Genomic DNA, 14,394 nt, shown 5'->3' with positions numbered 1-14,394 from the left:
CACCGACTCCTCTGTCCCTCAGGTTCTTTCTCAGTTCTTCAGACATAGTGCCTCTTGCTTGTCTGCCTCATTTTTCCTTCAGTTCCCTTCCTCTTTTCCTTTCTGTTCCAGTGGTTTTTCCTTTTGTCCCTTTTGGCTTAGTAGACCTAAGCAGACCTACTAAAAAGCAAGCTGCATTATATTCAATTTACTCAGGTAAATGTAGACAATTTTAGCCCTCGGTTTCCTTATCTAGGTTATATCTATTTGTCCTATCTGCTCTATTACTGTTGCCTACTATAGTCCCTCTAACCTCAATTGTTTTTCCCCCCTCCTCTAAGACCTATCACCCTGTTTTAGAAAGAGCTATCACCCTTTCCAGAACAGAAGAATGTGTCAGTCTGGGGCTATTCAGATGCCATGCTAAACCATGTCTTAGCATGACAATTACAAGCAGCGCAAGCATCATACCAGCGCACTCCCTCCCCTGTTGCCAGTGGTGCTTGGAATCTTCCTCTCCAAATTAGTGGCGAATCATAGTTTTCCCTTTCAGCCAAACCGAATGAATTATTATTTTATGCACACAATTGTACATTAGGTGTTGACAGATGTGCTTTTAAAACATGCATCACATGACCACATGTGGGAAAACATCCAATTCTGGGTTTTGGATATGAAGCCTCTTGCCGTTGGTCCTGGAACGAGCGTCACAATACAGGCCTGGGCTGTGCTGTGCTTTCCTGGCAAGCATCTACCAACCACGTGTACATGAATGTACACATGGTTCCTGTACACATCAAAATTAATCAGGTAACACCGGTCAGCAAAATGGTTTGCCACTAAACTAGGAATGGAAGCATTCCGTTGCTCTGCTCCCTCGCCTTCCCCAAGTGTCACATGGGTCCAAGGCTTGTGCTTGCAACCACAGTTGACAGTTGCATCTTAGCAGCATTACTGAAGTGCCTCAATTTCCTGTTTTGTTAATTCCTTTTACATTCTTCAATCCAGCTGGTGCACTGCACTGCTCAAACACCAAAACTTCCTTCATGCTGATCTCCAACAACCAACTACGAGTCTGCTGATACACATCATCCTTTCTCATTGCTTCACTTAGATCTTTCTTTGGCCTTTGATGCAACTCATCACACTATTCTGTTGGTTTCTGGCACTCTGTCCTTCCCAATTTTAATCTTCTCTCCCTCTCTGATCTATCTTAAGTTTTCTTCCAGCAGAATGAAAATTCTTTGTCAGAATTCCTCAATGCTATATCCTCACTTTTTTCACTATTTATAACATCTCATCAAACGCCTTCACTTGTTAGTTTGAACCCAACAACAAAGACTACCTGCAGTGTTACTCTCAGTTCCTGAACTTTCCTATAACATTTCTGAAAGCTGGGGTAAGTTCCCAGGGGACATAGCAGGAATGCTTGAAACTGATCGAGATCAAATTTAGATTGGACCATGGTTGGGCAAAGGGATAAAGTCTCTTCCACCTGTGCTAAAGCCCCCAATTCCCCCCCCCCACACACACACACCACAGCTTCTAATTAATTAAAAACAAGCACATAAGTTCCAATCATGTATTTTATCAAAAAGTATAGTTTGACCCTTAGTTTATATATCTACACACGAAGATGCATGCGTTACCCTGCTAAATTGTTCTGTTAGCGCTCCTCTTATATTTAGCAGGGGAGACTAACTCTTCCTCTTCACCCACAGTACAGTCTCTTTGCTGGCATTCTTCCATTATTTTTTTAAAGATTATAAGCCCTTTGGGACACACAGCCATTTAATTATTTGATTTTCACTGTAAACTGCAAACCTTTTTGTTGAAAATCAGTATATAAGAATTCTTAATAATAATACAATAGAGTCTCATACCAAGGCTGCTAAAACAAACAAAAAAAGCTACTTTCAAGGGGCTCCATATTGGTTTGGCCCAATCTTGGGAGCTTTTCCATGCTAGTGTCACCCTAGGGCCCAATCCTATCCAATTTTCCAGTGCTGGCATAGCTGTGCCATTGAGGTGTGCACTGCATCCTGTGGTGAGGAGGCAGTCACCGAGCCTCCTTTGTTGTTGTTCCCTTCCCTTGCAGTTCTGCAGCAACATTGCAGTTGCACTGGTGCTGGAAAGTTGGATAGGATTGGGCCCCTAGTTGTTCCAAGTATTAGCCTGGATATTTTATTTACTTGAACTGAACCATGTGACAAATTGCACTGAAATACTACAGTTCTGATAAGCAGTACTGTCATGCATAAGCATTATTTGGTGGTCTCTTCACTGAACTATCTGAGTATATGTAATAAATTTTATCCTGAAGAGGTAAATTCCATGGTAATTATATTTTGCTTGTAAGTCCTCAGTTACTAAGCAATAAAATGTGTTAATAGAATATTCAGTGCAATTTACTAGATTTTTTTTCAGGAAGCTATAATGCAAATTCCACCTCTAGTATCTATCTCTAGAATTTCAGCTTACTAGCTGCTGCATAAACATTATTTAGCAAGTTTTTAAAAATACTAATTGACAAATCATTATGTTTTGGCTCTTTGAGTGTCTTTTTTGGGTGAGGTTAGGAAAGGAGAAGAATGCTGGGTTCAGCAGGAGTGGATTCCCACAATAAAAACTGAGGAAGAGTGGGCATATCATCATGGTGGATACTTATTACCCATCCTGTTGTAACATGAGCAGATAGGAAACCCTGCTTCCTTTCCTCCAAAAGAGATAGAAAAAGGAGTTTGAGCTTTGCCCTTTAGTGCAGCTTCCCTCACCAACACCTCTTCATACAAAAAAAGATAAGCTCCAGTCTACTCTGTCTTGAGCTAAACCCTCACTTCCTCCTCCTATTCTGTCCCAGCACATATTTCCTCATCTCCTTCCCTGAAATAAGTTGCAGTCCTCTGCTAAGTTGATGGCAGGAAGAAAAAAATGGGGTGAAGTATGGAAATCTTGTCTCAGGCTATAAAATCAAGAACTAAGAATGTGCTCAAGGAGACCAGCAGTTTCACAACTAGAAATCAGGGTTTGGGGAGATAAGAACCGGCCAACTCGGCACACAGCTTCCTTATTCCTGAACTGGAAACAGAATACAGGAGGAACCTGTTTATTTGTGGAGGTTCCGCTCCCAGACACACATCCCCCCCCCCGCGAATACCAAAAACTGTGGATAACAAAATCCATGGTTTTAGGAGCCCACATGAGCTCAGAAGGGCTCCGATCACATTTGGAGCCTTGGAGAGGCCAAGCGTACCCTCTCCAAGACTCACAATGCTGCCCAGAGCCTTTTTTCGTCCACTTTTGGAGTAACGAAAACTGGAAGTCAATGAAAAAGGCTTCTTAGTTTTACTCCTAGATTTCACATCTACTAGTCTGGGTTTTTTTCCCTTCACTTAATTCTTTTCGTTAAACTTAAGAACTTTTCTTCCAAAATAAAAAAGTTCCCCCCTTTTTCTTTCCCTATACCCAGAATAGACTTCTATTAATTCACATTCTTCACATATCTCTGATTTTTAAAGTACTTGAATTTTTTTTAGCTTTTAGTCCATCTACTTTCTCCTCTAAATCTATTCTGTTTGACCCATTTAAAAAGTATTTTAAGGCTTGCTTATAAAAATACTTTTTGCAACCTGATGTGTTTTACCACAAGTTTTACTTATTTAAAGTTCATTATTCAATTCTATTTCCTTCCTTTTCTGTTGCTTGTTACTGAAGAGGAAATTGGGGGGGGCACTTTGATCAAGGACATGCATAAAATATTTAGGCAAAGATACAACTAAAATCATTCATGGCAACGTCCCATTTGAACTAACTTGTTTAATGTTATTAAAGGGAAGGAGATGGGAAGCCCAAACCTAACCTGCTCTGGAACAGGCGGGTCAAGTGGCCTATGCTGTATCCAGTGATCGTTAGGAGGTGGCTGCCATGCAACCCCGAGTAAGAGGATATTATCCCATTACCCCAAGTAATTCCCAGCCACCCCATGGGGCTACTCGGATCTGGGACAGCAAAATTGCTGCTGCAAATCCAAGCAGTTCAGTGTAATTCTGGGTTGAATGGGAGGTTTAGGATCTGGCCTAAGGCATCAAGGCTGGTCCCACCCCCCTCCCAGGCCTGGTCCACCCACTGGCCATTCCTCCCCCACCCAATAATGCACCTAATCTGCCCTACTGACACCTTCAAACACCCTATGCCAGCCACCTTCAGCCAGCACAAACTTACGCCTACCAGGCCAGGATCTAGCACGCAAGGCCAACACATGTTCTTGAGCCAGCCTCCCCAACTCTAGAGTATTCATGAATGTGCTTTACGGCACATTTGTAGCACTCCCAGATTGACAGAGACTTGTGCAGGCTGAGCGCATAGTTACGATTGCGCTTTTAGCATTAACTCTAGATGGATTCAGGCCTTAGTGTATTTTAGGTAGTACAACATCATAATTAAACATCTATATGAAATTTTAAAACATCAGAACACATGATTCACTTTACAAGATGGTTACCAAGATGAAATCAACAAAGTATTCTAGTACAAATTAACTTTTAAACCAGCAACACTTTGTAGGTCCATTCTCTCTCACACATACCCATACCCTCTTTGGGATTCTGGAGAGTCCTCCAAATAAATTTTGGAAGAAGGTGTGGAATTTATTTCTATCATGTCTCCTTTAGTGGAACCGTACCACTTTCCTGGCAAGGAGGCAAAGAGGCCGCCTACTCAGCCAGGATCTGCTTTCATTTCTCAATAAATGAGGAGAATACTCTGATTTGGCTACAAAGTACTTAAATCCTTCCCCCCCCTTTTTTTTTTACAGACAAGACCACAAGCCAGGCTTTAGCTTTTGTCACTAACTATGAAGGAAAGATGGGGAGAAAACATTAAACATATACAGTATTTTCAATAAGGACATTTCAAAATAAATATGGAATCATAAAACCTACTATCAGTATTTCCCTTATGTCTTAAAATTTTGCTGGAAAAGGTAGGATGAACGTGTCACATTACTCTTTTATACAAAGATGAGGTAAACATATGAAATAATTTCAGATGAGTAAGAAGCCCCGCAGTTGCATTCCCTCATTGTTTAGCAAACACACTCAAAAGTTCAGATTAAACATCAAGTTTCATATTCCTAAACTTATAATCTTTTTACAGCCATGGCTCATGCTGCATACAAACATGCTTCAGATATCATTTTAACTTCAACTGACATTGTTTACTTCCGCATTCAACCCTCAACACAAAATGGTATCTTTGGATAAGATTTTAGCAATATCCTAGCAACTCCAAATTTGCACTTGACTTTATAGCCCATAATCCTGTCTTTAAAATGACTAAACTGCAGAAACAGAATCATGAAAATAGAACAAACATTTAAATGCATCATAAGGGTAAGGTGTAATGCACATGCTTGAAAATACTTACTGAAGTCACCAGTGAGAAACACAGCTTCTGCCCCCGGAGCCCATTCCTTACAGTACAGTCCTCCATCTACAAATCTGTTGACTCCAAAATTTTGGTAACTCTTTGTGAATTTGTCAAGTCCCCCTTCATTTTCTTCAATGTCCTTCAAGGTGCGGTGAAAAATGCCATACCTTTCAAAATAAGAATGTGTTTTAGGAAAGTGATAGCGAGTAGATTTACACAAGACCTTCAACTAGTTGCAACTTTCTCTCATCTACAGTTCAAAACAGCATACAACAAAGGAAGGATCTACCCTAGCTGAGTGTAAAAATTCCTAGGTTAAATTTCAATCCTTAAACCAATCATGATACATTATCCTAGTTAATTCCTTACCTACAGCAAAATGAAATAGATTACATGACTTGCCATCATATTATAAAACAAAAATTACAATTTCCATTCATAACAACACTGTGACTAGCTCCAAATCCTCTGAAGTGTATTATTCTCCATTTTGTCCGCTATGCGGCATTCCATGGAACAAGTTCTTAGAAATCCAGGAGTGTGATCCTATACAATCTCCCTTGGGAGTAAGCCCCATTGAACACAGTAGGATTTACAGCACAATCCTTCTCCATATTTACTCTGAAATAAACCAACATGAATGCTTTCACAGGAATTGCAAAGGTAGGATTTTTTTAAACCCTCAAATAAATGAACGTTAAAGGCAGAAACAAAACACACCAAAGTGAATCTTATCATTATGGTAAAGCAGAGAGGTGCCAAAACATCCCACACCTTCCTCAAGGAGCTGTTTTTCTTCCTAAAACAAAAGCTAAAGCATGGCACCTCTGTTGTAAGATACTCAGTTTTATCTAGTTTAAAAGGGTCATTTGTTCAAAGGAAACATCAATCATCATGACAACCAAGATATTACACCTTGGGGAAAAATGCCACTGCAGAGAACAATCTCACATTTATTTAAAGCCATAGTCTAGAAAGAGTCACTTTATGGACATCATATTAAGAGAGTCCTTAGGTCTCATTTATTGGTTATTCCAATTGATTACATTACCTTTTTCCTTGCAAGGTTAAGCCTTCCCAACAGTTTTTTTATTCAAAAGATATTTACCTTGCAGCCAATAAGAGAGAAGCAGTAAAGCCTGATGATAGTGGGGACATACATATAATCCTCTTGTTCCACACACGGAAACACCAGCATTACATCTGGGGAATTTGCTTGTGGGTATTATGTATCAAAACTGTGGAATGATTTCTGTAACCTCCTTCAGTTTCACTTATTATGCAGCATACAGCACAATTTTTCACTTACAAGAGCCTCTAAAGTTATCTTCTCAACAAACGTGGATGACAGGTGATGGAATCATAAAGCTTGTTGCAATTTAATTTGAATGCATAAAATATAAGTCAGATGAAAAAAGGGTGGGGGAAAAATGGCTTATACATTTTGGGAGGAAAAAAGGTCAAAGCAGACCAAACAGAAAGAGAACAAGTCAGCGCAATCTATACCCATCCACTCGCGCTCTCTCCCTCTGAAGGACAGAAAGCATGTTTGTGTAGGAAACTATGGCTGCCCCACTGTCAAACAGCGCATAGCCTGCCTGCATTTCCTTTTTCCAAAAGAAGCATAGTGCTGGCATTACACTGAAGGAGTAGCAACAAAGAAAGCTACTGAACCAGCAACTGCAGTGGTGCAAAAACCTTTCAGTCTTGTTCATTCCCTCTTTCAGTTAATGAGTCAACACTAGGCTACGAATATAAGGACATCAGCTACTATCAAGCATGACCCCGAGAGAAGCAGGCATTGTGCTCTCCTGATCAGACTATCTTGTGCACAGTCCAAGCAGAACTACAGACTAGCAACATAATATCAAGGATATTAGAGAAGCTTCATCATGCATTTCAGCATGGCTTCAGGATTATGAATATGTGCTATGCTGATGTATTGTCTATTATACAGGCATACTAGTGCTTGTAGAGTTCAGCCCAGAGAGGGGGGAAAAACATTTATAAGCCATAAACATTCTATTCCTCATCAAACCTAAACCTTCCACTCAATCCTCTTCAAATTTGGCACAGAGAAACTCAATAGCTAACAGCACCACACCACATTTGGTGCAAGTCTGGGGAAGAATTAGAAAAGTACAGCCATTTCAGGTCTTAACTTTTGGCAAGTAACCATGCAGAACATGCCCCTGTAAACAGACAGGACCATAGATAAATGTACAGGAATATTTGAAAAAGATTACATGATAATTGTGAAGTCTTTCCATGATATTCTAGACACCAGCTGTTAATGCCAGCAGAGATGTAAATATTAATAAGTAATTAAAATTTAGTAAGTGAGGAGCATAGTAACAATTCTTTCAAAACAAGAAAGCTATTTGCTAGTCTCAGAGCACAATCTTATCCATGTCTACTCAGAAATAAGTCCCACTGAAATTGTGGAGCTGACCTTGGTGCCGCCAAGGGGCACAGGTGTAAAAATGCCATCTTCCCTGCCCAAAAAACAGCACTTCCAGTTTTCAAAAAAAAAACCAGAAGTGCCTTTTTTAGGCATTTTGAAGGCCTCAGAAGGCCTTCTAGGAGCTAGAGGCCACGGCTAGCCTCCCTGAACCTTCTAAGGTCTCAAAAAGAAGCCCCAAAAAGGGCCAGAAAATTAAAAAAAAATGATGGCGGGGGAAGGTCATAGTGCACAGGTAAATGTGCACAGGAAGGTCATAGTACACAGGAAGTATGTGCACACATAGTGCACAGGAAGGTCATAGTACACAGGTAAATGTGTATAGGATTGAATCCTCAAAAAAAGTCATGTATTTTCTTAAACACTATATGGAACCAAAACCCTAGCCATTTCCTCATGACTCTCAGAATAACGTATCGGGCATCATTTCAATGGTAAGGCCTAGCTGCACATGAGCTGGGAGTTTGTGCATATGAAGGAGACCTATTCAGGGAGTCTTCTTCATCCGTCCCTGTGAGGAGCTGCAGTGCAAGAACTGTTCTTAAGCATAGAGTTGTACATTTAATATTTCCATATGACAATTACATATCGAGTTAAGAAAACATTCAAGCAGAGCCTGACCTGAACCGTCACTTCTAGGCTGCCACAACTCATGAGGTAGCCAGGGCTTGCTCCCAAAACTAATGCAAGGACCATGAGTGCAATGCCTGATGGGCATTGTAGTGGAAGCAGAAAGAAGAGTTTGTCCAAGTCCCACACTTAAGGCTCTGCATCCTTCCAACATCTCTCAACTTGCTCTGCAAGAGTCTGCTACAAGCCAATGATTATTAGATTATTAGATAATCTAATAATAATAATAATTATTATTATTATTAGCCAATGATTATTAGAAACATAGAGAGGGGGGTTTGCGACGGATGTGAGGACCGCATGGTGACTTGCCTGCCTGGTGCGAAGGTTGCGGACATCACTTCTCGTCTAGACAGGCTAGTAGACAGTGCTGGGGGAGAGGTAGCGGCTGTGGTGCATGTCGGCACCAACGACGTGGGCAAGTGTAGCTGGGAGGTCCTGGAGGCCAAATTTAGGCTTTTAGGCAGGAAGCTGAAAGCCAGGACCTCAAAGGTAGCGTTCTCTGAAGTGCTACCTGTTCCACGCGCAGGGCCAGCTAGGCAGGCGGAGATCAGGGGTCTCAATGCGTGGATGAGACGGTGGTGTAGGGAGGAGGGGTTTAGATTCGTTAGGCACTGGGGAACGTTTTGGGACAAGCGGGGCCTGTACAAGAGGGACGGGCTCCATTTGAACCAGAATGGAACCAGACTGCTGGCGCATAACATTAAAAAGGTGGCAGAGCAGCTTTTAAACTGATCCCTGGGGGAAGGCCGACAGGAGCCGAGGGGCATCCGGTTCGGGACTCCTCATCCCTATGGGATGAGGATGGGGAGGTTAGAGAACAACAAGACAAAGGCAGGGTAGGAGAAGAAATTGGGAAAGGTAGGGAGATGGGATGTGATAGACGGTTTGGCAAAATGAGAGGATGCGGGGACAAAGGAGCGAATAAGCAGCCCATCCTGGGGCATTCCGTGTATAAATGCTTTTATGCGAATGCCCGAAGTCTACGAGCAAAGGTGGGAGAACTGGAATGTCTGGTGACAAGGGAAAATATTGACATAGTGGGCATAACGGAAACCTGGTGGAATGCGGAGAATCAGTGGGATACCGCAATCCCAGGCTATAAACTCTACAGGAGGGACAGGCAGGGGCGTGTTGGAGGTGGGGTGGCCCTTTATGTTAAGGAAGGGATAGAATCCAGCAAGGTAGAGATTGAAGGTGGGTCCGACTCCACCGTAGAATCTCTGTGGGTTAAAATACCAGGCTTGTGCAGCGATGTAATACTGGGGGTGTGCTATCGTCCTCCAGACCAGAAATCTGATGGGGACCTTGAAATGAGGAAACAGATCAGGGAGGTGACAAGGAAGGACAGGGTTGTAATCATGGGGGACTTCAATTATCCTCATATTGACTGAGTCAATTTGTGTTCTGGTCACGATAAGGAAACCGGATTTCTTGACGTGCTAAATGACTGTGGCTTAGATCAGCTAGTCACGGAGCCCACCAGAGGACAGGTGACTCTGGATTTAATTTTGTGCGGTACGCAGGACCTGGTTAGAGATGTAAACGTTACTGAGCCATTGGGGAACAGTGATCATGCTGCGATCCGTTTTGACGTGCACGTTGGGGGAAGAATACCAGGCAAATCTCTAACAAAAACCCTTGACTTCCGACGGGCGGACTTCCCTCAAATGAGGAGGCTGGTTAGAAGGAGGTTGAAAGGGAGGGTAAAAAGAGTCCAGTCTCTCCAGAGTGCATGGAGGCTGCTTAAAACAACAGTAATAGAGGCCCAGCAGAGGTGTATACCGCAAAGAAAGAAGGGTTCCACTAAATCCAGGAGAGTGCCCGCATGGCTAACCAGCCAAGTTAGAGAGGCTGTGAAGGGCAAGGAAGCTTCCTTCCGTAAATGGAAGTCTTGCCCTAATGAAGAGAATAAAAAGGAACATAAACTGTGGCAAAAGAAATGTAAGAAGGTGATATGGGAGGCCAAGCGAGACTATGAGGAACGCATGGCCAGCAACATTAAGGGGAATAATAAAAACTTCTTCAAATATGTTAGAAGCAGGAAACCCGTCAGAGAAGCGGTTGGCCCTCTGGGTGGTGAGGGAGGGAAATGGGAGATAAAAGGAGACTTAGAGATGGCAGAGAAATTAAATGAGTTCTTTGCATCTGTCTTCACAGCAGAAGACCTCGGGCAGATACCGCTGCCCGAACGGCCCCTCCTAACCGAGGAGTTAAGTCAGATAGAGGTTAAAAGAGAAGATGTTTCAGACCTCATTGATAAATTAAAGATCAATAAGTCACCGGGCCCTGATGGCATACACCCAAGGGTTATTAAGGAATTGAAGAATGAAGTTGCAGATCTCTTGACTAAGGTATGCAACTTGTCCCTCAAAACGGCCACGGTACCAGAAGATTGGAGGATAGCAAATGTCACGCCTATTTTTAAAAAGGGAAAGAGGGGGGACCCGGGAAACTATAGGCCGGTCAGCCTAACATCCATACCGGGTAAGATGGTGGAATGCCTCATCAAAGATAGGATCTCAAAACACATAGACGAACAGGCCTTGCTGAGGGAGAGTCAGCATGGCTTCTGTAAGGGTAAGTCTTGCCTCACAAACCTTATAGAATTCTTTGAAAAGGTCAACAGGCATGTGGATGCGGGAGAACCCGTGGACATTATATATCTGGACTTTCAGAAGGCGTTTGACACGGTCCCTCACCAAAGGCTACTGAAAAAACTCCACAGTCAGGGAATTAGAGGACAGGTCCTCTCGTGGATTGAGAACTGGTTGGAGGCCAGGAAGCAGAGAGTGGGTGTCAATGGGCAATTTTCACAATGGAGAGAGGTGAAAAGCGGTGTGCCCCAAGGATCTGTCCTGGGACCGGTGCTTTTCAACCTCTTCATAAATGACCTGGAGACAGGGTTGAGCAGTGAAGTGGCTAAGTTTGCAGACGACACCAAACTTTTCCGAGTGGTAAAGACCAGAAGTGATTGTGAGGAGCTCCAGAAGGATCTCTCCAGACTGGCAGAATGGGCAGCAAAATGGCAGATGCGCTTCAATGTCAGTAAGTGTAAAGTCATGCACATTGGGGCAAAAAATCAAAACTTTAGATATAGGCTGATGGGGTCTGAGCTGTCTGTGACAGATCAGGAGAGAGATCTTGGGGTGGTGGTGGACAGGTCGATGAAAGTGTCGACCCAATGTGCGGCGGCAGTGAAGAAGGCCAATTCTATGCTTGGGATCATTAGGAAGGGTATTGAGAACAAAACGGTTAGTATTATAATGCCGTTGTACAAATCGATGGTAAGGCCACACCTGGAGTATTGTGTCCAGTTCTGGTCGCCGCATCTCAAAAAAGACATAGTGGAAATGGAAAAGGTGCAAAAGAGAGCGACTAAGATGATTACGGGGCTGGGGCACCTTCCTTATGAGGAAAAGCTACGGCGTTTGGGCCTCTTCAGCCTAGAAAAGAGACGCTTGAGGGGGGACATGATTGAGACATACAAAATTATGCAGGGGATGGACAGAGTGGATAGGGAGATGCTCTTTACACTCTCACATAATACCAGAACCAGGGGACATCCACTAAAATTGAGTGTTGGGCGGGTTAGGACAAACAAAAGAAAATATTTCTTTACTCAGCGCGTGGTCGGTCTGTGGAACTCCTTGCCACAGGATGTGGTGCTGGCGTCTAGCCTAGACGCCTTTAAAAGGGGATTGGACGAGTTTCTGGAGGAAAAATTCATTATGGGGTACAAGCCATGATGTGTATGCGCAACCTCCTGATTTTAGGAATGGGTTAAGTCAGAATTCCAGATGTAGGGGAGAGCACCAGGATGAGGTCTCTTGTTATCTGGTGTGCTCCCTGGGGCATTTGGTGGGCCGCTGTGAGATACAGGAAGCTGGACTAGATGGGCCTATGGCCTGATCCAGTGGGGCTGTTCTTATGTTCTTATGTAATGGGGTAGGGCAGGGGTGTCCAAACTTTTTGGCAAGAGGGCCACATCATGCGTCGGAGGCTGGGGAAAAAGAATTTACATTTCAAATTTGAATAAATTTACATACATAAATGAATCTATTGGAGATGGGATTTATATGAATGAATGAAGGTCTTGCAATAGCTCAAGGCCTTGCACAAAACAAGTCTGGCCTCTCCTTCGCTGCTGCTGTTGCATCACAGATGTGAAACAACAAGCCCTTGTCCCACAGCTCACATGAGAGGTCAAACAGTCGCCTCATGCTAAGAGCAGTTGTGTCAGGCCAGCACAGGCTCCAGCAAGTCTCCACAGGGCCAGAGGCTTATTGGAGACTGGGGGCTCCCTGCGGGCCAGACTGGGAGTCCTCAAGAGCTGCAAATGGCCCCTGGGCCGGGGTTTGGGCACACCTGGAAGATGGAGATTTTAAATTAGACATGGAAAGAATTTCCTAACTGTAAGAAAAATCTGAAACAGGAACAGTCTACGGATACCTTCTACAGCATTGGTAACAAGTAGCCCTCCTAACCTGAATCCTGATGCCCTCCCATGCATCTGGCATTCTAACAAAGCCCATTTCTGAGGAGGTTGCACCTACACATCATGACTTGTAACCGGTGATGGATTTTTCCTCCAGAAATTTGTCCAATCCCCTTTTAAATGCATCTAGGCCAGATGCCTTCACCACATCCTGTGACAAGGAGTTCCACAGACCAACCACACACTGAGTAAAGAAATATTTTCTTTTGTATGTCCTAACTCTTCCAACACTCAATTTTAGTAGATGTCCCCTGGTTCTGGTGTTGTGTGAGTGTAAAGAGTATCTCTCTATCCACTCTATCCTTCCTGTGCATAATTTTGTATGTCTCAATCATGCCCCCCCTCAGGCGCCTCTTTTCTAGGCTGAAGAGGCCCAAATGCTGTAATCTTTCCTCATAAGGAAGGTGCCCCAGCCCAGTAATCATTTTAGTCACTTTCTTTAGGCAGTCACCGCGCCAGTTGCACGGTGGCTGAGGACTGCCCCCCTACTGACAGGAGGACAGGGCTGGCAGACGATTGACTGCGCAGCAGGGGAGGCGGGAACCGAGCTCTGCTCAGACAGGTATGCGCCTGGACAGAGCTGTTCAGACCTGGCTGGTGAGTAGCTAGCCACTCAATGAGGACCAGGTAGGAATTTTTGGCTACCATTCAGATTGGCCTTCGGATGGTGGTTTTTTCGCCTACGTAGGTGTGGTGGTTAATGATAGGAAAGGGCTACCCAGGCATTAGCAGTGTGGGGTGGGGGTAGGCAGAGGATTTTTCTGTGTCCAATCTAATGCAGCAAGACCAAGGGTGAGTGAGGGCCACTCCCATGATGCCTGACCAGCTCAAGAAGGCTGGTTGACAAGCACCTTGTCTGAGCTGGCCAAGCCTCACAAGGGAGGGTCTGCAGGCCCGGCAGTTCGGCTGCCTTACCCATACTTTTGACACTGAAAGGCAGGCTTAATATCTTTGAGTGACGCCTGGAGTTGGGTGGACGTCCTACGAGACCAGGGGACGAAGACGGTGAGGGCCATTTCCCCCACTTAGCAACCCACACTTTGGGAGCGTTTGGGTTTACCCTCATTTGCCCTGTTGCAGATGCTTTGTTGGTAACACTAATAAAGTTGCCCAGTTAATTCCATAAGCCATAATCTCTGTCGTTATTTTAGGGGGTGCTGGGGTAATGCACCTTGTAACAACTATCTTTCCCTGCCTTGCCTGGGACTGTCTGCATATAAAACTACTGCCCCTAGTCTTATGTAAGATTTGGCTCCTGTAAAAAATTTTTAATCTTGGTCTCCATGTATTTAGTTCTATATAAAATATGAGAAATTCTGTAATTCATCCTTGGGTCAGTGAAATCAGCATCAAAGTATAGAACACTTGTTCTCTGACAACAACAAGGAAGCCACAAACC

The 14,394-nt window shown here is 43.7% G+C and overlaps 1 protein-coding gene across 2 annotated transcripts in view; it reads right to left on the bottom strand.

Annotated features, from left to right (window-relative positions):
- Positions 1 to 14,394, bottom strand: part of GBE1 (1,4-alpha-glucan branching enzyme 1) — a 172,544-nt gene that overhangs the window by 132,609 nt on the left and 25,541 nt on the right. For both annotated transcript variants that reach the window (XM_066620517.1, XM_066620518.1), the window contains exon 2: positions 5,404 to 5,573. In XM_066620517.1, coding sequence (XP_066476614.1) covers positions 5,404 to 5,573 — 170 coding nt within the window. The remainder of the gene's footprint in view (positions 1 to 5,403; positions 5,574 to 14,394) is intronic.

This window comes from Tiliqua scincoides, chromosome 3 (genome assembly GCF_035046505.1).
Source record: "Tiliqua scincoides isolate rTilSci1 chromosome 3, rTilSci1.hap2, whole genome shotgun sequence".
In the NCBI taxonomy this organism is placed as follows: Eukaryota; Metazoa; Chordata; class Lepidosauria; order Squamata; family Scincidae; genus Tiliqua; species Tiliqua scincoides.
This window is presented reverse-complemented; position numbering and strand designations above follow the sequence as displayed.